At 43.8% G+C, this 23410-nt stretch overlaps 1 protein-coding gene across 1 annotated transcript in view; it reads right to left on the reverse strand.

The window, feature by feature from the left end:
* Positions 1-193: 193 nt before the first annotated feature.
* The window catches only part of LOC113949163 (multiple epidermal growth factor-like domains protein 6), a 189117-nt gene continuing 165900 nt past the window's right edge, over positions 194-23410 (reverse strand). The window contains exons 25-38 of the mRNA XM_027647410.1: positions 18889-19017; positions 17137-17265; positions 16525-16650; positions 15348-15476; positions 15006-15134; positions 13788-13919; positions 8730-8858; positions 7756-7881; positions 7185-7313; positions 4830-4961; positions 4419-4547; positions 3622-3747; positions 1175-1303; positions 194-814 (exon numbers count right to left, since the gene is read on the reverse strand). Of these exons, the coding sequence (XP_027503211.1) occupies positions 735-814; positions 1175-1303; positions 3622-3747; positions 4419-4547; positions 4830-4961; positions 7185-7313; positions 7756-7881; positions 8730-8858; positions 13788-13919; positions 15006-15134; positions 15348-15476; positions 16525-16650; positions 17137-17265; positions 18889-19017 (1754 nt within the window). The 3' untranslated portion in view covers positions 194-734. The remainder of the gene's footprint in view (positions 815-1174; positions 1304-3621; positions 3748-4418; positions 4548-4829; positions 4962-7184; positions 7314-7755; positions 7882-8729; positions 8859-13787; positions 13920-15005; positions 15135-15347; positions 15477-16524; positions 16651-17136; positions 17266-18888; positions 19018-23410) is intronic.

The raw sequence follows: 23410 nt of genomic DNA on the forward strand, positions 1-23410 counted from the left end.
TCCATCCAAGATAAAACCTCTTCTGTGTTAGCAGGTACCGTTTGAGGAGATCTGCTGCCCAGTTTGACTTGACAAACCACTGAAACTCATCTGACACGATGTGAGAACGCAGAAAGCCAAGACAGTCTGACAGATGACACCACGCTCTTTGGAAGATGGATTCAGACATAAGCAAGATACAGATGGAGACCTTCTTCAGCTGCAAGTTTAAAATTAGACTGCATGTTTCTCTAAAACACACAATGTTATTCAAAGAGGAATCGTTTTGGTGAATCCCACTAGTTTCTGTGCAGTGTGATTTTGCAGTGGATCTGTATCAGCTTCATAATCTGTGAAACACTCATTAAACGTGGTGGTGGTGGTTGTCAGGAGACAGGGTTTAGAAAGTCTCTGATACGTGGCGTGGCTCACTGAACATTGATGTGTTACACACTGCTTATCCTGATACTCTTTGGAGCTGGTCTGATTAAAAACATGTCTGAGCTTTCAAGTGATGAATTATATTAATATCAGAAAGAATGGCCAGAGTAGATTAATGGAGGGGCAAGAGGCTAGAAAGAAGTACATGAAACAGATTCAGCTTTTTAAAAGGATCCAACTACTAAATGGCCTCTGTAGTCTTCCATAAGAAGTGTGAATACTTCAGTACAATTCAAGCTGAATTGAATAACTTTTCATATCCAAATTCAAATACCGTCTGTGCATATAAAACAGTCCATTTATTAGTCCAAATGTTACTGTTGTAGAGTTCTTGGAAAAATACTCCCTTTTTCTTGAGTTTGTTCTTCATAAAAAGGAAGCTTTGCAGGGCCACCTAGAGAATTAAGTAGAAATACGGTTTCAGGTCTATATAACATAATACCGAAAGAGTACATAGATTATACAATTTACACTTAAATAATTCAATAAATGGTAGCCTTTAAAAGAAGGTAGGGGAAGTTACATTGTCCTCCTCACAGAGGCAGAGAGCAGGCAAAATACATCTCAGGTGGGAGGTTCCCAATGTGTTTCTTAAACTAAAGGAGGAATTGAGAGGAAACTTCCACTCAATACTACACCTCATTAAGAGGAGATATCTAAATAATTGATCCTCTTGTCCAAACACTGACCACTACCACGGGCAACAAATGGTTTCTTCTACTAATAAAGGCTGCACACTCCCAGCCTGTGTTACCTTCTCTGCAGGTTGGCCCCATCCACGTGGCTGGGCAGGCGCAGTTCCCGTTGTATGGATTGCACTGGGATTTGCTGGCACATTGGCACCGCAGGGAGCAGTTGGGGCCATACCGGTCTGACCTGCAGTCTGGAAGGACAGAGGTCTTTGGAAGACATGGAACACTTCCTAGCAGTCTCCCTGTTCTCTGGGATCAGGAAGCTACTTAGACACCTACATCTGTTAACATTAAAACATGACATTTTGGAAAGCACTGCAGCCTTCAAGTTTCGTCTGCCACATGGTCTGCCCAAACTGCAGCCCAGCTGTCCCAAAGAAGTTCCCAGAATGGAAATCATTACTGGTGTAAAAACAGGGGTTGACAGCCCAACAGAAAACATCTTGGGATCTGCTCAGGAAAGTTACTGTCAGCATCCTGGATCCACACTATCTCCTGCCCTTCTCCTTCCTGCACGGCTTGGCTGTCAGTGGGTGCCGGCCAAGAGCCTTCACTCACAGAATGTGTAATTGAAAATTAATCCGTTTTATATACACTCTTATGTCTTGCTCCAATTGCATGATTCTGCTGCCTCCTGGCAAATTAAACTCACAAAAAACCCACACTTCCAAATACAAATATGTTTCACACCATACCTGGTAAATCCTCACTGCAATTTTTTTATGCATCAGAGGTACAGGTGTGAAGGGAAAGTGAGCAGCAGGTCACAGGGCAGGGTGTGAAACACTCTGCAAACAATAGCCCTCTCTCCTTCACCTCGCTGGGAAACCCTGTGAGTACCCAGGGCATTTGCTTTCTCCCATGAGCACCCTGGGGTAAATAAAGCTCTGCTGAGACCCCCATCAGCTGCAGCCTCAGCACGTGGGAGAACTTGCCCCATGTGCTCCAAGCTTGGCCTTTTCAATTAGGAAATGTTATGAGAAAAGGTCTCCTCAAACACCTCTGGACCTGATTTTAATTTATGTAATACCACATTTTCATGTTAATAACAATGTGTATTTAAGACATCTGTTTGAAAGTCTGCAATGTTAATTTACTACAGAAAAAGAACGCCCATAAAAGTCTGTTATATTCTCTCTCTCTCTTTTTTTTTTTTTTAATTAACATTATGCCTGTTTAATGGGTGCTTTACCAGAGTTCAAATTAAAATCAGGCCTTTTATCTTTATGGCTGCTGCAGAGTCACAGCTGCTCACAGTTATATCACAGATGAACTGAGCCTAATTGAAAATAAAAATGCAAATAAAACCTACCCCATAACAGCTTTTCATGGATGGGGGCTACCCTAGCTGATTGGAGAAAAATAAAAGTGACTCGCAGAGTTTGCAAGAAGCAAAACCTCAGTTCCCATTTTTGGTGCTGAGCTTCCCCCTTGCGTTCCACTTCTGCCTAAAATTTCCTTGGAAAGGCCTGTGGATGTCCAGTGCTGTGTGGCCACAAGGGTGGTTGATATTCCCCATTGGAGCAGCACTGCAGACTGGGTGGCTTCTTTCTCTGACCACAGGACAGTGCCCAGATGGAATCAAATAATTTTCCACTTTATTTTTGCAGGTTGCACTAGTGCTTAAGCTTCCAGCAATTACTTTTTATTATTAATTGCCTGTTCAAAGCTGTTTCCTGCCCTATCCTAGGACAAAAGAAGAAATAATATTCCCCCAGTGTTTCAGAGGCTCTGGAGGATTATGGTTCCTGGTGTGAAGCTCCATAGTAGCACGTGGATGTTCACTCCTTTTATCTTGTTTGCCACAGCATCTGGATCACAAACCTCTTACACTCAATTAAACCACTGCAATTCCTTTTACTCCTGTATTATCCTAAATCCATTCTATCATAATCACAGAATCACCAAAAGGTTTAGGTTGGAAAGAATCTTAAAGCTCATCTGGTTCCAGTCCCAGCCCCCTGCCATGGGTAGGGACACCGTCCACTAAACCAGGTTGCTCCAAGCCCTACCCAACCTGGCCTTGAACAAGGCACAGCTGCTGCAGGACCACTACCCTCATCCATAGGGATTCTCCCCTACTTTCAGGGAAAGCAAATCCTGAGCTGGACATACTTTTTCATTGGTCTGAAAAGGGTCACAAATTTCAGTGTGAAAAAACACACAGAAATTGGAGCTCTTGGTGTCTATCTGCATCCTCTGGAGTCCTCCCCACTACCTTTGCAACATTTCTTGGTCTATTCTTCCCCAATCCGTGTTTTCCAAAGCTCCACGCAAACGACATTTTACAGCTGACCCATAAACAATTTTCCTATCAGTGTATCAATTTAAATATTGATTAAATCATGAGGTACAGCCCTGCTGATAAAGGTGTTGATAACCCATAAGAGCAATTTGCTACAAACAATGTGATCTTGAACACCGGCAAAAGTCCTTCTACAGTTCTTAAACCAACAGGTCATAGTGGTTTAACTATTCACAGTCCAGCCCTCAAAAACATTATCCTTACCAATGTCACATTTGTCTCCAGTCTTCCCAGGTGGGCAAAGGCACTTCCCAGTCTCTGGATCACAAGGAGCATCTCCGCAGTCACACTGACGCTGGCACCTCTCACCAAACCAACCCCTGTCACAGGCTGATACCAAGAGAACTTTTTACATGCACATTTGAATGGCAAGGTGTACATTAAAGCCAGAGGAGTTTTCCCAGGATGTCTCAGAGGAAAGCTCATAAACTCTCTGCTGAAGCCAGTGTAAATGCCAGCTTTAATGAAGAATTGAATGTAGTGGAATAGGCATAATATTTGTATGAGCTCCCCTTATGTCGGGTTTGTCTAATCTAACTTATCAAAGGTATCTGTAAATCTGTCCCAGAAATGTAACTGGTACTTATTTTCATTTTTAATTAGAATTCTCTAGAAGACTATTCCATAACACTCAACAGGTCTGACATGCACCTATTTAATAATCTTATTTGGAGCTTTAGAAGCAAATTTAGAATCAGTAAAAGGGACTTATTTTTAATAAATGACATGTGGAACTCATTGCTCCAAGACATCATGGAGACCAGGACTTTCACTGTATTAATCGGAACCAGATTAGTTAATTTCTAAGGGAATAAGAACACCCAGCTGTCTAACAGGAAATCTGTCCCAATTTCAATGTTTCAGGATATTCACAAAGAAAATATGGAAGAAGTTGCTCTTAACAAACAAATATTTGAGTAATTACATGAGGCTTTTCGAGATCTGTTTTGGCTCTGGTTTTTTGTTTCCTTTTTTCTCTCGCATCAGAGGGGTACCAGTACCTTTTTCACAGTGGACACCATGATACCCCAAAGGACAAATGCACTGTCCTGTCACTGCATCACAGCTCGCTCCATTTTTACAGGTACAGGGGTTAAGACAGCCCAGCCCATGAAATCCAAGGGGGCACCCTGAAAAATTAAAATGAGGAAGGTCCATGAAGAAAATCATACACCCTGTTAAAATCCTTTGTATTCTCGGCTACGTTCCCCGGGAGCCATCAAAAGTTACCCTTAACTCTAATAATGCCACGTGCTTTCAAACTTGTGCCACCCAGCATCAGAGACATGCAAGATCTGGAGGCAGCCAGGTGATCTGAGCCATCCCAAAAAATTTAACTGAACCAGCAGGGTGTTTCTTGACTACTCTGAAGCCCCACCTCCCCCCACAATTACCCCGGGGGCCCCACTTACTGTGCTCGCAGGAGTGCCCGTAGTAGCCCTGGGGGCACTGGCAGCACCCTGTGAACCTGTCACAGGTGCCATTGTGCTGGCACGAGCAGTCCAAGGTGCAGCCAGACCCGTACTTCCCTGGGAGACATTCTGCTTGGCAGGGCATGGACAGAAAAACAGACAAACAAAAAAACAATCACTGACCTCACCCCAAAAATACTCATATGGGATAGCTTGTATTGCTGAGAGATGATGCCCAGAGGATAACTTGCAGACCCAAGAATATGTGTTATGAAGACACAGAGCTTCTGCCCAAATGCAATGCATTTACATACTTTGATGAAAAATCGTTTATATTATATAAATGTTTGAACAATAACTTCCTCGTACTTTTAATAGTCTGCCTTTTTTAATTTGTCTCTTCACATACTTGATGTTGAACCCATACTATGGGCTGTAAAGCCGTGTAGTGAATGGTATAAATGTTATCTTCTTTTTTTTTTTCTTTATCCAGAGCAATATTTTCTTTTAGGCACTTAGAAAGTGTGAAAGAAAACATGAAGCTTTTCCTCCTCTGTGTTATCATTGGAGTTCACGCTATTCCAATTTCTAATAAAACCAGGAGAATCTTTTTCACACATAGCAACAGCCTCTACATGTATAATGAGATATCTGCTTTCACAGTACCAAACACATCTCAAATTACTGAAAGTCAAGCCATGCAAAGGGGACTGTGCCAATATAATTAACCCCAGCATCATCTCTGAATAAGTTAACTTCCCACTGCTGTGATAATTTGAATCTGGGCAGACGAACTTAAACGAGCGTGGCCGTCCGAGTAATCAGATTCAGAACTCTGCAAATGCCAGACAAGATCTTTCAAGAACATCATATCTAATCACTATTAAAAGGATGCCTGATTAGCTGTCTTTGATTTCCAGTCAAAACACACTCAAACCCACACTGCTGTGGAGATCAAGACTCGATTTTCCAATAATTTCACTCTCTCTGTCAGAAGATAAACAGTGAAGCTCTTTCTAGTGACACAACACACAGTCTCTTATACAACGTGTGCAAGTCTGCCCCCCATGCTCCACTCCAGAGATGTTTTATCTGTAAGATACACCCAACAAGCCACGACTCCATATGGTGACACCTGCATCACCCTGCTGAGCCTTGGCAACCCCCATGAAGCCTGTGGGTGACTACAGGGATTTAGAGGAACAGACAGAGATGAACACAATTGGTGTTCAACCTGCGAAATGCCAGGTCAGTCAGTTATTGGTTAACTGCAATTTTTTTAGTGCCTGTCCACGGTGATCATTCACTGTGCACTGAATGCTCACAGTACTCACACTGTGAGTACCTCCATGTAGCATCTTTCCTTTTCTTCCTGCTTCTTCTCTGCACACACACATGCATGAATTGGGCTTCTGGGTCTTCTCAAGTGCAAAGTGAAACAATTATATCTCAGAATGCTGCTAAAAAGTGTCATTTCTATATAATACTTTTATATAGGGACACTGCCCTGTAAAGAGCAGTGCGTGGTAAAGATACTTATGGAGTTTGAGGTGGACATTCTACAGGTGTCAGGGGCAGAAAGCTGTAAATAAGTTCCTAAGAACATGTTGAGGAGTTTGAACTATGGGAGTTATGTTCTAAGAATGCCATTTGTCTTGAATGTGAACTCGGAACTTGTGATTTCCTGAACATTTAAGCCTGCAAATATTCAGGTATTTCATCTACAGAGAAACATGGGAAGGTAGAAATGCAGAATTATTTTTGGGAGACAGACAGAAGGACAGATGTGGGAAGACTCTGGGCTGGCAGGAGGGGTTCTGGAGTGAAAACTGAGCTTATTCTGTGAGTGTGCTTTGCCTTGTGTAAGGGAGAGCTGTCATGGAGAAGTAAGGGTGAGAGATAGCAGGGTAATCTCAACTGCTTTGGACAGAAGCTGTCAGAACATCTGTGAAGTCAATATATGGGATGTTCAACTGCAGTTCAGTGTCAAATGGAAGAGAAGAACACAACAAGAGAGAAAGGAGACATAGGCTTCTGCTGACTGAGGAGCAGCACACGAAAGAAGACACAAAACAACATTCCCATGAACAAAAGAACACAAAAGTTGGACAGCAGAAAAAATGTCCTTGCAAAGGAATTTATGAGAGTTACAAGCAGAACTCACAAGGTTACTGTCTCTGAGAAATGACTTGAAGCTCTAACTAGGGGTAGTTCTGTGTGAGAGAAGCTACAGAGGGAAATGCAGCAGTGATGTAGTCTACTTAAGCAAAAACTGTCCCCTTTTGTGGTTGCCTGGGGACAGTTCAAACCTGTTCTTGAATGTACAAGTCCACTGGCATCAAAGCAGAAAATCACCTTTCTCACAGGATCTTCCTGTCCAGCCCAGCCCACAGGTGCAGTTGCCATCCACGTGGTCACAGATGCCACCATTCTGACAGGTACATGTCAGGTGGCAGCTGGGGCCATACTGTCCCTGGGGACACACTACAGAGAATTAACAAAGTTTGTAAAGAAAAATAAATTAGCATTCAAGAAAAAAAAAAAGGATGAAGGTGATAGGGAATAAATACAAACACATGCTCCCCACAGAGTATTCCAAGTTAGTGGTGTCTCCCGAGCGTGACCAGACACCACTCCATGACTGTTATCAGCTTCATCCAAACACTTTGTTTTGCCATATCTCCTCAACCCTGTGGAGATCCCAGTGCCCTGGTACTGAGGGTGGCAGAGCGAAGCGGGGAGATGTGGCAGGATAAGGAAGAGTGATGGAGCAGAGAGGGACAGAGCTGAGTACACCTGACTGCGACGTTATCGAGCAAAGGCACTGGGAATGCAGCTACAAACAATGTTTGATGCTGGCTTTTGTTTGCTGGGTGTTTTAAGTGTGTCACCATTGACGAGGTGACCTCAGGTCCCGCTTTGTTACCTTGCTGACAGCCAGGTCCCATTTGGCCAGGGGGACAGGAGCACTTGCCAGTCCGTGGGTCACACTGACCTTTACCACAGGCACAGAACTGGGCGCAGTCCTTCCCATATCGGTTTTCAGGGCAAGCTGAAGGAAACACAGGCTTTTGTTAAACATCCTGATGCCAGTTTTCATCTTTAACATAGGCAGGATCTTATAGGTAGAGTTTGCTTCGTTTTTATTCCACCTAGTGTGCTTCAAAGCAACACCTATGAAACCAAAATCCATCGAGAGAGATGACTGCTTCATCCTCTGAGACTTTACCTGAGGTTATAAATATAATCCGTGGTTTCACATGGAGTATTTAAAAGATTTCCTACTAAAATATCAGTTGCTCATCCTTCCAGCTAAAAATATCTTTCCATCTTTAATACTGATGCTGTCCTATACCAGAGAACAAAGCTATAGGCTCCGAAACATTCAAACATTGCCTTTCAGTGAATAAGCTGAAGAGAACTTCACAGAGATCAGAGCTTTGGAAACAGGACAGAAATTCAGCCACGCCATTTAGCTCTGAAACACAGAAGTAACACTAAAGTTGCCATGGAGCCTTTACCAGTTTTGCCACGACAAAACTTGATCTTTTTCCCATTTACTGAAACTAATGGCACCATAGTGTGAAGCAAAATATTGAGATAATTTCTCAACCTCGAAATTTTGGACAGGAAGAAGGAACTTGAGCAACTCATGCTGAGCTGGCTCTAGAAATACATTTGGGCAAGCAGGTTGTAATCCTGGGATGGGTGTCCTTGCTCCTACGCGCGCAGAAGAGAGGGAAAATATTTTGCAAGAGATTTTTTTACAAAGCTGGAATCCTGATTTACAATTCAAGGAAGAGGTAGCTGGGATCTGTCTGTTTTTCTACTGACAAGCTCTTATGCAAATTATTCTCTGTGCTGTGTTTTGACAGAGGCAGGACACGAATGTTGGCTTACTTTTACTGCAGTCGGCTCCAATGAAACCGGGCGCGCAATCACACGTTCCCGACGCGGGGTCGCAGTGGCCTCCGTTCATGCATTTACAGGGATTTTGGCAGTTTGAACCATAAGTACCTTTTGGACACCCTGTTTGAAAACAAAAAAACCCCATCAATTAGGCTACGTTGCTACTGGGCCTGCTGCTTTTCACGCCATAAACACTTTTTTTGCTTACAACCGAAATTAGATTTTTATTTTCTAAGTCTAGTCGCTTCTAGAGGGCCAGGAGCAGGCCTTGGTGAGCAGACGGCTGCCTGGGGCAGCATGGTCCTTGGGGCAGCACTGACTTGGAATATCAAACCCCTGGAAAGCTGGACCAAGTGCTGTTGCCGAGCCTGGTCCGACTGCTCCTGGCTCTGTGCTCCTTCCATTCCCCATATGTGACTGTAGAAAGACAAGCAAACCCAGTTCTAGAGAGGTTTTCCTCTTGGGATTTATGTTCCAAATAAACCTGTTCCCTCTTTCCCTCCTACAGAGAGGGAAAGATGGGGCCCTGCTCCCTCTTCCTTTGGGCAGCAGCAGCCTGGTTTGCCTGAGACGGCGAGAAGCCGTGAGCCATCCCCGTGTCTTTTAGCAGCCATTTTATGGATACTGGGGCAGGTCATGTCTTTCAAAAATGTGGAAGTTGGGGGAAGCTTGTTTCCTCTATTGTCTAGTGATTCCCTGCAAAAAGGAGCTGGCATTGTAAGTGGTAGCCCAGAGAAGTTGTGGATTCTCCATCCCTGGCAGTGTTCAAGGACAGGTTGGATGGGGCTCTGAGCAACCTCTTCTAGTGGAAGGTGTCCCTACCTATGGCGGAGGATTGCCCCTTCCAACCCTGTGGATGGAAGACTGTGAAAACCTGCACATGACAGTAACATGGAATTTCAGAAGAGACCTTCTCAGGAGACAGACACAGGAAAAAGATGGTTTAAATGCAAAGTCAGAAAATTCCCTGAGGAAAAAACCAAAGCAGCTGTATTTCATAAAAACCAGTGGGATCATTAGACCTGGATGGATTGTTGAGCCAGTGTTACATGGCAACAAGCTGTCCATGAAGAGGTTTTCCAGGTTGTACTGACTATTTCTGGTTTCTTTCTAGTCAGCTAACGTGGAAGGAGACATGAACAAAAGATCAGGGAGATCTGAATGCATCTGCCATGCTTAGCTTATGTCTTCAAGATGCTCTTTAGAGCAATGAAGGTTGGAACTGAGGGAAAGAGCTGGGCAGAGCTGTTGGGCACGTGCCTCTGTCTGTCACCACTGAACCTCCAGTGTGCCACCAGTCCAGCGATACAGGTTATTTTCCTAATTTCCAGTGTACTGGAAGAGAAAGTACCTGGTACTTTAAGAGCAGCATGATCATCATCAAACAGTTCCACTAGTGCTGCTATGTCTAAATGTCATTTCTTTACTTGCTCCTTCCTTCTCTTCCCTGGCAAAAGGAAAGTCTGTGGCTACTTTGGAAATCTGGTTGAATATATATTCGCACACGTCTCCAAGCAACAGATCCCTTGCAATCTGTGCATAAATAACTTCATGTTATTTCTCTTTCCTGAAGGCATGAAAACATGGCCTGAGTGGCTGGAGAAATCTCTGGATTTTCTGAACTATTCAATAGCAAGGGAGAGCTTACGGGGAAGCTTTGAAGGGGTGCCTCTTACAATAAAACTGAACATTGGCTTCTGCTCAAACCAGGATAGCAGATCATCAGGACTAAACAGATACACACTTTTATAACATGCAGATACTCTCCCCAGCCCTTCTCAACCATGAACTCTTCTCAATGAATACTTTGTCATCAGTGTTTCTGCCTGTTACTACACAAATTCATGTGCAAACCCTGGCATCAAGGAGTGAGCCCTGCAACATCTAATTCATTCCCACTGAAACATGAAGTTAAGGACACACCCAGATTCTATGATTTAATTGGACTCTACGTGAGTTTCTCTTTCCCTCTTCCCTTTCTTTTTGCTATCATTTGGCTTTCCTCCTTTTCTTTAATTCTGTTTCCCACACTCCCAAACACATTGCTTCTCCTTGGCAAAGCTTCCAGAGCTGTTCCTCAGCTCAAGGCCAGTGATAGATGCTCCATCACTGAAAGGGATGCAGTAATTCAACACTCCCTCACACCCCCTTACCAATTTATTTACTCTTGCAGCACCATCTGTATTTCAGTTCAAGAAGGAGCAGCACAAGCAGGTCAAGCTCAGTCACTGCAATGTGCACATATTTATTAACAAGGCTACCTCATCTGTTACTACTGTGCAGAAGACTTTCAGTGCAGACACCGGGGGCAATTTACACCGTGTTCTACCATTTCAGTAGGCTCTGCTCTTCTAAAGAGGGTTATCCTCTCACTGCCATATGTCTTTATGTCTTTATCTCATAGAGACATTTTCAAATTTAACGGTTTCCTGTGCTTCTCACTTATGTTCTTCTGCTAACAAATGAGTGGCAGCCAGATTTCCACCTCATTTCCCAATTTTTTTCCTTCTGGTTTGAGTTGGTTTGCCATGACCAAGAGCTCCCAAATCTTTTCATACCAGTGGCACACTCTGAGACTTTTCTGACCAACGTTATTAACTGCATTGTCAAATAATCCCTCCTGACACATCCTGTTACCTAGAGCCTAGAGGTGAAGCTGGTGAGGTCTTTCTGGCTCTAGGTGTCCCCAGCCCAGTCGATGTCACCACTTACTGCTTTTTATTCATTTCACCCAAGCAGATCTTCCCATTCACCAAGTTATGGACAAGTGATGGGAACCTTATTGCTAATTTGTCTGCTTCCTCTGGATCCTGCCAAGAGACTGTTTCAGCTCTTCACTCCAAAATTTGAGAACATGAAAGCCTCATTGCTCTTGGCTCCTGGAAATTTGACTTCCCAGCCAACTACACCTTTTATAGATACTTTTTTCAACCTTTTTTCACAGTACTATAAATATAGCAATAGTTGCCAGAAACTGTTTCCAGCAGCATCCAACCACATGTTGACTGGACTGAAGCCCATTTCACGTGTTTGGGAGCGGCTCCCTGTGCTGGTTTTAATATTCTATTGAAAGCTTCTTCATCCTGGAGCAGCCCCAGTTCTCCCTGTAGTGAGGACAGCAGGAACATGGAGTATTCCCACCGAAGTCACGCTAGCTGTCCTTGGTTTTCAGTCAGTCACTTTAGAATCAGGCCCACAATCTCTCCCTTCACTGACCACAATCTAAAAATAACTCACAATTAAATGTTTTCCTTCTATTTTTGTGTCTGTCTATGCAATGCTCAGAGTTGTACAGGGGAGAATAGGAGGTTCTCTCTTCATGAACCTCCACCATTCCATTATTTCTCCAGTAAACGTTTAACAAGCCTGTATTTAAGTGAGAATTTGCTGTGCAAGACACTGCGCAGTTTTGGAATCTCAGAGAGCACAACACCATGAAGTCTCTTGTCTTATGCTCTATAGTTTTAATCCCAGCTACATAGAAATCCATGGCTAAATTCCCTCTGAATGCAGCAAAACACAGATTTCATTTTGTAATTAATCTTTTTATATATTTTATATCAGAACTTCAGTGTCATTGTTAATGTTTTCAATTTTAAAATTCTGAAATAAAATCTTAAGGACTAAAGCAAGTTCGAAGACATTTACCATAATTTATAATTTAGATTTAGTGCTACACAAACAGGTAATGAGTCCTGAGGGATTGCTACATAAAAGTAATAGGCAGACCATGATTAAGTCTTTTAAAATGATACCGTTAAATAGTTGATCTCCACTACTGCTCTAACATTTATTATAATCTGATGTATAATGGATCCAGATGGCTCCAGTCTCAATGTTGAAGGCCAGACTTCGATCTCACTTACAGCAAAAACTGATGTACAAAGGAAGATTGAATCAATCTTTTCTATTTTATTTATAATTTATATTTTAAAGAATAGCTTGTGATGACATGATGGTACCGCAAAAGCCAATGTCTAAAATGAGTCTCTTTCCTGCTTCTACTCAAAGAATAAAGAACAGGTTTAACCCTTACTAAAGCTGCACATGTTACAGCTGGCTTTTGTATACAAACTGTCACCCAAAAAAGCAATTAAAGCAGGGCCACACTAAATTCCTAAGAAAGGAAAATCAGCGTTCGCCAAAGAGAGAAAGGCTGAGCTCGAAAGACAACAGCTTTTTTTTCCCCTTTTTTTTTTTTCCCTTCAAAATGAGACTATTACAAGCCATGGAGTAAAACCAAAATTAAAGTTGTAAATAAAAAGGTAATTAAGTGTCTCCTTTATTGGCTACTTTGGTATGTGTTTCTTATCAGCTGCCACATTCCAGCAGAAACAATTTTACAGATGTCCTAAAATACCGGCATGAGGCGTGTGGATCTGGGAATATTTTTTATGATGGAGCATTGGGCCAGTTGGCATTTTGTCCTCTACACTAGTCACCATTTTTCAATCCAGAGTAACAGTTGGTTTAATTTGATTGTTCCTCAGAAGGCCCTACAACTGAAGGGACTTTATGAATCACTCAGATTTATTGCCAATTGCAGCTTGTTGTTTTCTCATAACCATTTGTCCTTACTTGAGCACGCAGAGATTTCGGGAAGTATTTTGGACTTGGTATTTGGAAATGAAAGAGGTACTCAATATCCAGGTATAGTTGAAGATGGGAGGTGTAAATGCAGAGGATATATTTATATTCTTTAGCATGGCATGAAACTGGAAAGAATTTACCTAATAAATCTGGGGGTTTTAAAAATTAATTTAAATGTTAAATTAATTACATTTTTTAATTAAAAATTTTAAAATACATGTTTTTAAATTAATCCCTTGCAATAATACAGGTATTTTTATTACTGTAAATTAATATGTTTACTTCTTATACTATAACTTCTTACACTAAAATTTTTATATATAGATATCTATATAAAAACCTCTATTTCTCTCAGTCAACACGGAGGGTACTGATACAGATGAACTCAAAAGCACCAGCACATTCTCCTGCATGACTCAGTCCTCTCTCCAAAAGGCAGCATCCCCCAAAGGTACTCACGGAGGTGGCACTGGTCACCGTGGTACCCTGGGATGCAGGAGCATTCTCCAGTCACAGGGTGACATTCCTGGTTCTCGGCAGAGCACTGGCACACTCCGTTACAGTTCCTCCCGTATGTGCCCGGTGGACAAGCTTTGGGAAGAAGAAATGTAAACCAATAAATTAAATTTGTCTTGGTAAATATAGCACTCAAACAAAGAGCGAGCTCAAATTTATTAAATAAAATCCCTGCCTATGGAACAACGCTCTCCTCCGGGACTTTGGATTTATTACATTTACTTGGGGGTTACTTGACTGCTTGATTTTGTTTTGTTCAGTCAATTTGTGCCCAACTGTCAAGGGCTAGATACAATTTTCTTGTCACTAGAAAAAAATCATAGGGAAATGTCAGGTAAAATTGACTAAAATAACAGTATAATTCCCAAGGGACCAGGAATGTGGATAAAGACATTCTACCTTTTGCAGAGAGTTTAAACTTGCAAAGCTGCTGTGGCATCAACATCTCCACAGGTTTCATTCTGCCTGTTGACAGCCACATTGCCTGCAGGTTTGGACCTTCCACATGTAATTCTTAGGTCTGACTTCCATTAAGTTGCCCTAGCTATGGGTCAGGATTTAGAGTCCTTTAGTGGGGGATACAGGACACCGATGTCAATTCTTTCAATTCTTATTTATTTCTGGTTTTCCTTTTGCAGAAGCAGGGCTCAGGCAAAGCTTTGTAAGGAGGAACAAAGTCAGGGTGCTGCAGCTGGGGTCAGAGCAGCAGTCTGTTTCCAAAGACAGCTCTGGGGTAAAAACTCCATGCTGAAGAAAAACCAGATAATGCCCTTCCCATGAGCTCTGAGAGCAGGAATAGATGGTCTCTCATGGGGACAAGGCCAAGAAAAACCTGAGCTGCTGCTTTACTGTCAGCACAGCGATGGCTGCAGGCAGGAGCTGGGCTCCACTGTCACCTCCTCAGCCTATTTGGATCCAGTTCAGCCCCCAGTTGCTCCAAGATGTTCAAACCCAGAGAGAGCAAACCCCACCAGCCCAAACTGCACCTGGCACAGAGCTCAGAGCTGGGTGAGGGACAAGCAGCCCTTGGCCATCCTCCCTGCTGTCAGGTTGTTGTCTCCTCCCTCTTCAGGCACTATATCATCAGGTTGGTACTGAAGAAATTAATTTCTTAATTAATTTACACGGGAAGCGTTTGCATTTTTATAACAACCAACTTACTTTTCTCGCAGCCGTGGCCGGTGAATCCCGGGGGACAACCGCAGGCGCCCGTCAGGTGGTGGCAGGGGCTGCCGGGGGGACAGCGGCACCGCTGGGCACAGCCCGTGCCAAACCGGCCTGGCAAACACGCTGCAGGGGTGACACCAACCCTCGTCAGGGCGCTGGGCAGGGCCCGGGCAGGACGGGGCAAAGCCACCCCGATCCAGTGGATCCACTGCTCCCACCCCCGTGAGCGCCTCCAGACCGACCCCGTGGCACAAGGTGGGAATGAAAACGCCCCACCACCAGCCCTGGATTTGGGAGGAATGTGTGCACCAACCTGAACTGCCTGCCTTCACTCACGTTTGTCACAGTGCCTCCCTCGCCATCCCTTCTGGCAGTGACACGCTCCGGTTTGGTGGTGGCAGGACAAGCCGTGGACGCAGTCACACCGCTCCTCGCACCGCTTCCCAAAATATCCCGGGGGGCAGGCTGAGGGGGAGGAGACAGAGCAACAGCTCTACCTGCTGCATGGACAGCATCCACCACTGGTAACCAGCCAATATCATCCTTGACTGTGGGATGCATATTTGACAGAGTGCATGGCCAGAAAAATCAGTGAAAGAGAAGATACTAAAAATATCAAAAGCATTTAGTGCTGGCTGTTAATAAGTCTGCACAGGAAAGCTTAAAAAGACTACTTAGTCGTAGTCTGGAGTGTTAATCCAGATACAGAGATGGTGATGTCATTTGATTTGACACAACTGCGCACAAAGAAACAGCTGTTTGAACAGAGAAAACATGCTCTGTCCACAGACTGCTTCCACCTCTCAGTGCAAAGAGTCAAAGAGAAGGTGAGGCCTGAAGAGAGGAAAGGGGGGGAACTGCGAAGGCTTTACAGGCCATGCTGTTGGCTGAGGCTTTGAGTGCACTCAGCACCTGAGGAGATATCAGAAAACTGCTCGTGTCTTGCAAAAATCACAACACGTCAGTGGCCAAGCTGAAAGCACATTTCAAGTCACCTGGTATCTACTGCACGTGAGATTTCATCCCTATTTCAGGGATTCAGATGATTCTAAACATGCCAAACAGTTTTGTCAAATCTGGATCTGGATCTTTGTCAAATGCAAGATCTGTAAATCTGAACCATCACAGTTTATTTTGCTGAGCTCCCCTCAGTGACCCACAGAGACTCAGCAGCAGGTGGCTGATCTGGCACATTGTCCTTAAAACTCCCTCCCTTTTGTATGTTCTTCCTTGTACCCCTAAGGCAGAGAAACACCTTCATTTTCTTAGCAGGCAGAGAACAGAGGTGGGAGGAGATAAAATGATTTGGACAAGGGCATGGTTGGGCAGAGAGGGCATGGTTATCACAGCCCCAGAGCCTGTGGGGCTGAGACATCGGGTGAGCAGGCATGCATTCTGACTGGTCTACAGAATATTGGAAAACTAAGACATAAAATAGAAAAGGACTTCATACTGTGGAGGCAGAAATGGCTAGCTGTTAAAATCAAGCATCTGCAGAAGGAGCTGCCCTTACCAACATCACAGTGGTCCCCAGTCCAGCCGGCACGACAGACGCATTTCCCCGAGGGCTGGTCACACACCCCATGGTGGCAGCTGCAGTTCTGCCCACAGCCCTCTCCATGCTGCCCATCCCCACAATCTGAAATGAGATGGGGGAGACTGACAGAGGGCCAGGCTGGAGGAGCTCCAGGAGGAACATACTTATGCCTCTGCAAGACAGTGAGTCACCTAAACTGGTCTTAAAAACCTTCATTGACAGAGATTTTGAAGCCTCCCTTGAAAAAATTCCTTAGAAATAAATAATTTTTTCTCTTGGAGGATTTACTACTTTTTTCTCCTCAAATGAAGGTCATTACCTATTTTCACCATCCCCAGGGGACAGGGAATAGCTTATTTTTCTTATCTATTGAACAAGTTTCCAGCACCATCGTACATTCAAGTGCCAATATCTCCCTCATCTCTGACTAAACAACCCCAATTTTTTCAGCCTCTCCACACCTAGTGCTCTCCATCCCTCTGCCTTCTCCTTTTTTCCTGTGTTGTCTCAAACCAGACCCCACCACAACTGAATTTCCTAGCAGAGCAACAGAGGTGCTGGAGGGATGGAGGATGTGATGAGACTCACCCAGCTCACATGCTGTCCCTGTCCAGCCCTGGGGACACTGGCACTCTCCTGTCACACTGTCACACGTGGCCTGGCCGTGGCAGACACAGCGCTGGAGGCAGTTTGCACCGTACCATCCAGGAGGGCAGCCTGGGAAGGGGAGGCAGCACAAAACATTCCATTAGGAAGTGCAGGAGAAAGATGCAGGTTAAACACCACCCTTTCCCAGCTCACACCCCTTCTCGCCCTGGAAGATGCTGTGGGAGGTACAACCAAGTAGAAATGGGGACATGATTGATAAGGAATTACTCAGCATAAAACTGGTCTGGGAACAAAATAGTGGATGAAGTGAATTAGCTGTGACCCACCAAATGACCTTGAGATTTCCTGTTTGTACCAACAAAAAAACACCCTTTGGTTCCCACCAGCTTTCTCAACACCAAGGAGGGGAGTTATTGATTCCCCTCTTTTCAGAATTTCTTTGTACATTTCACTTAAAATCACAGCTCCTTCTCCAATTAATCCTGCTGCCCACAGCTGGCTGATGAAATTTCACAGTTTACCTGGTTTTAATTTAGCAAGTTTGTATTAATTCCCATCACAACCAGATGGACAAACTCTAATTTTTTAACACAAAAACCCCCAAACCTCTGTCACATGCCAGAGTGACACCTCTTTAGGATGGCAACAGGAGTGAGTTCTCACTCTGCAAAAGCACAGTCACAGGAGGATGGCTCCCCCAGCCTCACACAATTTTTCCACCTCCTTACTTCCAAAGAGAAAAGAAATCTCCAAACATTTCTTTAAAGGAAAAGGGTAATTTGACAATGTCTTCAGATTTGACAACAGCTTTTTTAACTTTTGCTTTGGTTTCGTATTTGAGGTTCTCAGACAAACCAGAAAAATTTAGGTCATGTCATACATGTCATCAAGAGCGGTTTGGTACCTTCACAATTTTTTGATCCTTTGTGGAAAGAGCTCTTCAGATCAGGTTTTAAAGGGGGATACACTTAATTTATATATTATTCTACCCCTGCCAGCTTTCATCCCCTTTCCCTAACAGTCCTCTTGGTATGCTGAAGGCCACTGAGTGAAGGGCTGACACCAAAGCCGAGCTCACCCAGGAGCATCCACAGCAGCATTCCCAGCTCCATGGCACTGCTGACAGCACAGGGAAGGCACAGAACAAGGAGCCTTCTGCAACGGGGATGGACAGACTTTCCAGCGGGTGAGGTGCAGAGGATTAGGTCACACAAGCTGCAGTGCAGCCTTTCTTTGCCAGCCTCTTTTCTTAAGGCTCCATGGAGTTGGGCTTGTGTTTGAGTCACACGTATGGGTCTAATTGCCCAGGCTCAATGCCTTTCACATGTCCTGGATTTAGCCCACGTCTGGAACAGCGCACGGTAACAACGAGGATCAGTCGGGCACGTGGGATGGTAAATCAGGCCACAGAAAAGAAACAGAGCTTCACTTCAGTGTCATAATTCGGAGTTTTATGGACCTTTTCTCCCTTCATCAGACCTCAAATTCAGCTCTCTTTCCAGTTTATGGCTGTTTCAGCCCCCTCTGCCCCGTGCACACTGAGCTCCTACACCCTGCAATGGTGCCGTGGATTTATTTAATGGACCGATCACGTCATTGCGGATACAGAACCAGTGACAACACAAGGCAATGAGCTGATAGTTAAAATACCAGTGAACTTCCCCCAAGCAGATGTTTTATTTCTTTTCCGTCCTATAATCCATCTTCAGGAGGTTGAATTTCCAACTGTACCTTCTTGGCAGGTGGCTCCTTTCCAGCCCGGGCTACAAAGGCACGTCCCAGTGACGTGATGACAGAGTGCTCCGTTGTGACAGTGACAAGTGTTGCTGCAGCCCGGCCCGTAGCTATTCCCCTGGCAGGCTGTAATGAGAGAATTCCATAAAACTCCATCAGGAAGCATCAAAGGAGGCACTGCGCAGAGCAAACCTGAGACACAACCCAGCGCCAGGGAAATCAGGTTGGAATTGTCTTCTAATGATACACTTTTCACATCACAAGGGTGCCTAAGAACATATGTAATCATAAAATCATTGGGGATGGAAAAGACTTCCAAGATCAAGTCCAGTCTTTGGCCTAATACCACTGTGCTCATTAAACCAAATCACAGGATGCCACATCTACTCATTTTTTTGAACACTTCAAGGGATGGTGACTCCACCATTCCCAGAAATATATATATACATATCTATAAAACCATTTATTAACCTGACACTAGATAGAATAATAGAATTGTTTGGGTTTGAAAAGACCTTTAAGATCATTAAGTCCAACCATTAACTCAGTACTACCAAGTCCACCACAGCATCAGCCAATACAACTGCAAAGCGTATTTTAAAGCAATTCTGCAAATTAGGATCACATAAAATGAAATTGCTCTGCAACACTTGCAGTTTAGAGGTAATGTATCTTATGAGAGCCTAGCACAATAATGTGGCTTAAAAATATGTATCATAGCACATTCTGAAGAGGTTTTTATGGAAGGGTTGGACCGCTGGGGTGATGGATCAGCTGTCAGCCCCGGCCCTGCGGAATGTCTTTGTGCTAAACTAATGGTCCAGCAGAGCCACCAGCCCGACAGCCCGGGTATTTATTTGCATCCTGGTAAGAGAACTGACAACTTCATTGTTTTCAGTGTTCATTTTTCACAGCTGGATGCCTTCGCTCACCCCGACTCTCATTCTTTGGTCAGAGAGGGGTGATATTTTCAATGAGTTTGGTTAAGCAGCTGGCTCCCAGGTGAAAACTTAACGCGGCCATCTCGCAAGCGTACGCTCGCCACAGCTCTGCTTTCAGTGCTGCTGCCTGTGAAAAATGGCAGTGATAAAATTCCTGCAGTCCCTGTTGCATTGGAAATTTGGATAGCTTTAAATGGTGGAAAACAGACAGTACTGTTACCCTGTTTTCTTCAGATATCTCCCCAAAAATATACAAAGCGAGTTGATGCAGCTGGATCACCTCCTTGGACGGTTTTTGTTCTGTCTTGCAGGGGCTCTCCTGCACTTGGACAAAGCTGCCAGAGTCTCTCATCCCTGCAGCACTTCTGGCATGCACTGGAGAAGCAAAAAAAAAAACCAGATCCCTAATCCAGAAGAGTGTCCTGCGCTTGCTGGATGTGACATCTCCCAGGCTCAGACCCAAACAGTGACTTTCCACCCAAACCTCAAAACCTTTGAGGGTGTCAGTGAAGGAGATGCAGGGTTGCAGGAGGACATGTCTCTGGGGACAGAAGGGAGGTGTGAAACCATCTTGGTCTCAGAGGTGAACTTGGTTGACAGTATCTGATACATTCTCAGCCCTTTTCTTCCCATCTGAAGACTTCCAGCTTCCCAGCTTGTTTCTCAGACACCATTTCTCCCAAGACTTCTTTTCAGCACTGTTCATTTTTGTCATCACTTGGACCTCATTCACGTTGAAACCACAAGAAAGAGAAGGAGCTCAGTCCCATCACAGCTAAAATTTTGCTCTGCAAATGAAGCTTGGTTGCCAAGTGAAAAGTTCAGCCCATCCTACAAAGCTCTGGCTCGATTTTGGGAGCAGAACTAAATATTTCCACAATACAGACCAGAACTATAGCATAACCAAGCCAAAGGAAAAACCAGCTCATCACCAGGTCCCCTGACTGGTTACCAGTGGTTTGTGTGAGGTTTTTGGAGGATGTGTGCAAAGCTCTTGTTACACTTATTGAGAAGATAAAAGAGTGTTCCAGTGAAGTTTCTCTTTTTACCGCAAGGAACCTCTTTTGTGAAGTTCCTGCTGAGCCCAAACAGCTTCAAAAAGAGGTATTTTTAGTACTGATAGAATTAGGGTAAAATTCAGATGTTTAATTGTGTTTAGCTTCTACAGATCATATTCAACATGAGATTCCTGGAGGTTTGGGTTGATTTTTGAAAGACTGCAAACTATGAATGAGTTTGTATAGAATCATAGAATGGTTTGGGGTGGAAGTAGCCATAAAGATCATCTAGTTCCAACTCCCCTGCCATGAACAGTGATGTTACTCACTAAATCAGGTTGCTCAGGGCCCCATTCAATCTGGCCTTGAACACTTCCAGGGATGGAGTATACAGAAAGGAAGGTTACACCTCTGTCCTAAAGAAATGCCAAATGTCAGATCCTCACTTCTGTATCACTGAGGCACCATGACACTCAATGAAGTAGTTTATTAAAGCCCCCCAAAAAAGAATAGGCAACATACTTTTCCTAAATCTCTTTCTTGGAACCCTAAAATATCTTAGGTGCACACTCAAAAAAAAAAAAAAAAAAAAAAAAAAAAAAAAAAAAAATCAAAAATAAAATCTCCAAACACAGACTGAGGCTGAGGCAGAGCTTGCTTGGCAGATTTCATCCCAGTTTAACATAATTCATTTCCAAACAAACTGAAAACCACAGTCTGGTAATGGAAAGCATTAGGCAGCTTCAACAAAAGGCATCACTGTCTCTATTGCCCATAATTAGATAGCAGAGCATAAAATGCACTGCATGGCTGGCTTAAGATCAATTCAAATCCCATGATGTCAAAATTATTCCTCAATATCCTCCAGCACATTGCCTGCAATCTGATTACTTCCACACGAGTGCTGTCCTTCCAGCTGCTCGAGCTGGTCCCAGGAACCAGCAAGGTGAATATTAAACACCTGGTGCGGATGGGGAGTGGTGAACTCTCCCCCACCCCTGGCTGCCTTACTCTGAGCAGCTCTGGGGCAGCGTGGACGAGGTGCAGTCGTAAAATCGAAATGAAGATTCCTCACTTAGCCAAGAGAAAAGGAGGTTACACTCTGCACCGTTCACTGACCTCACTCTTTTACTTACAGGGACCTCGGAGGCTTTGGCATCTTCACCAGCCTGAGGAATAAATCAACCAGCACAAAGCTCTAATGGCCCAGGCACAAGACAATAAACAGGTTTTTTTCCTAATGTGAGTAGGGGAGGGGGCACAGGAGGCCATGGACAAAGAGCTGCATTTCTTAATTGACTTTAATGAAATACATAACAAAGCTTCCTGTCCCTAATGCAAGGTAAGGAGCAGGAAAGGGGTGAGGTGACACATTGCAATGCCGTGGCTCAGCACTAAAACCAGGCTGTGACCAAGGACCAAACACCACACCTGTTCTGCAGCACCTTTTCTGCTCTGTGGGATGGCTAAATGACTCTGGCTCTGCACTTATATTGTGGTTAATCCATTAATCTACAGCCACAGAGTGTGTTACCACCAGCATCATCAGGTGGTGGGTGATGGAGGGCCAAGTGTTCCTATGGGGGGCACAGGGAGGCAAAAAGGACTGCACTGGTGAGATGTTGGCAGAAATGTCTAAAGTCTGGGAAGATTCAGCAGGTTCCCCTGTAACTTTACAGGTTTCCCCTGTAAATCACAAGAGCAGGGGATTCTGCAGAAGAAAATGGGTTGTGTTGCATGGTGGGGGTAAATAAGGGAAAAATATTATGAAGAGCAAGTGCTGCCCTCAAACATGGCTGATGATAAGATGGCATATGGCTGGAGAATAGAATTGCTTCAATATGAGCAACATTTCTCTCCTTTTTTGTAAACTAAACCAATTCTCTATTGCAGAAAACTACTACCCATGCTTTAAAGAAGTGTTCACAGAAGTGTCCACAAACAATCAGAGTTGGCTCCTTGTGGAACTGCTCTGGAGTTCAGCTCTACACCACGGTCCTGCAGACAGCAGTTGTATTTTCAAAAGGAAGTTTAGACCATGAAATCATCCTAAAGTGAAACAAGGAAGCTGAGAGGCTAAAACCTGAAAATCTTAAAAAAGCCCACATATTTGATCTTAAAAAACCCCACATATTTGCTAACTTTGCAAACAGGCTCAGTGTTTCCATATGTAATGTCATGTAGCTAAAGAAAAAAACATAATTTCCCATGAAATGTAGTAAAAAGTTTCTCAGAAGAGACAATGCTATACATACACACAAACACCTTTTTAGCTTAAAGAGTGTGGGATAATCCATGTTTGTGAACATCTAAGAAGTTGACATTTGTCTTAAAACAAATAATTTTTCTAATAATTAGTTAAAAACCTATTTTGTCACACTCAAATAACAAAACAGCCCCAGCTCTGATTTTTCCACTCTGAGCATTTGTAATCTGTCACTTTATAATTGATAATTAGATGAGACACACCAGAAACAGATACACAACATTTCATCTCTTAATGTCACACAAAAATAAAAAGCAGGGAGTTGTCATATGGCAGGAGACAGCTCTGCTATTTAAAACCTGATGCTTATCATG

The sequence above is a fragment of the Corapipo altera genome, unplaced genomic scaffold, assembly GCF_003945725.1.
Source record: "Corapipo altera isolate COAL_440 unplaced genomic scaffold, ASM394572v1 113, whole genome shotgun sequence".
NCBI lineage: Eukaryota > Metazoa > Chordata > Aves > Passeriformes > Pipridae > Corapipo > Corapipo altera.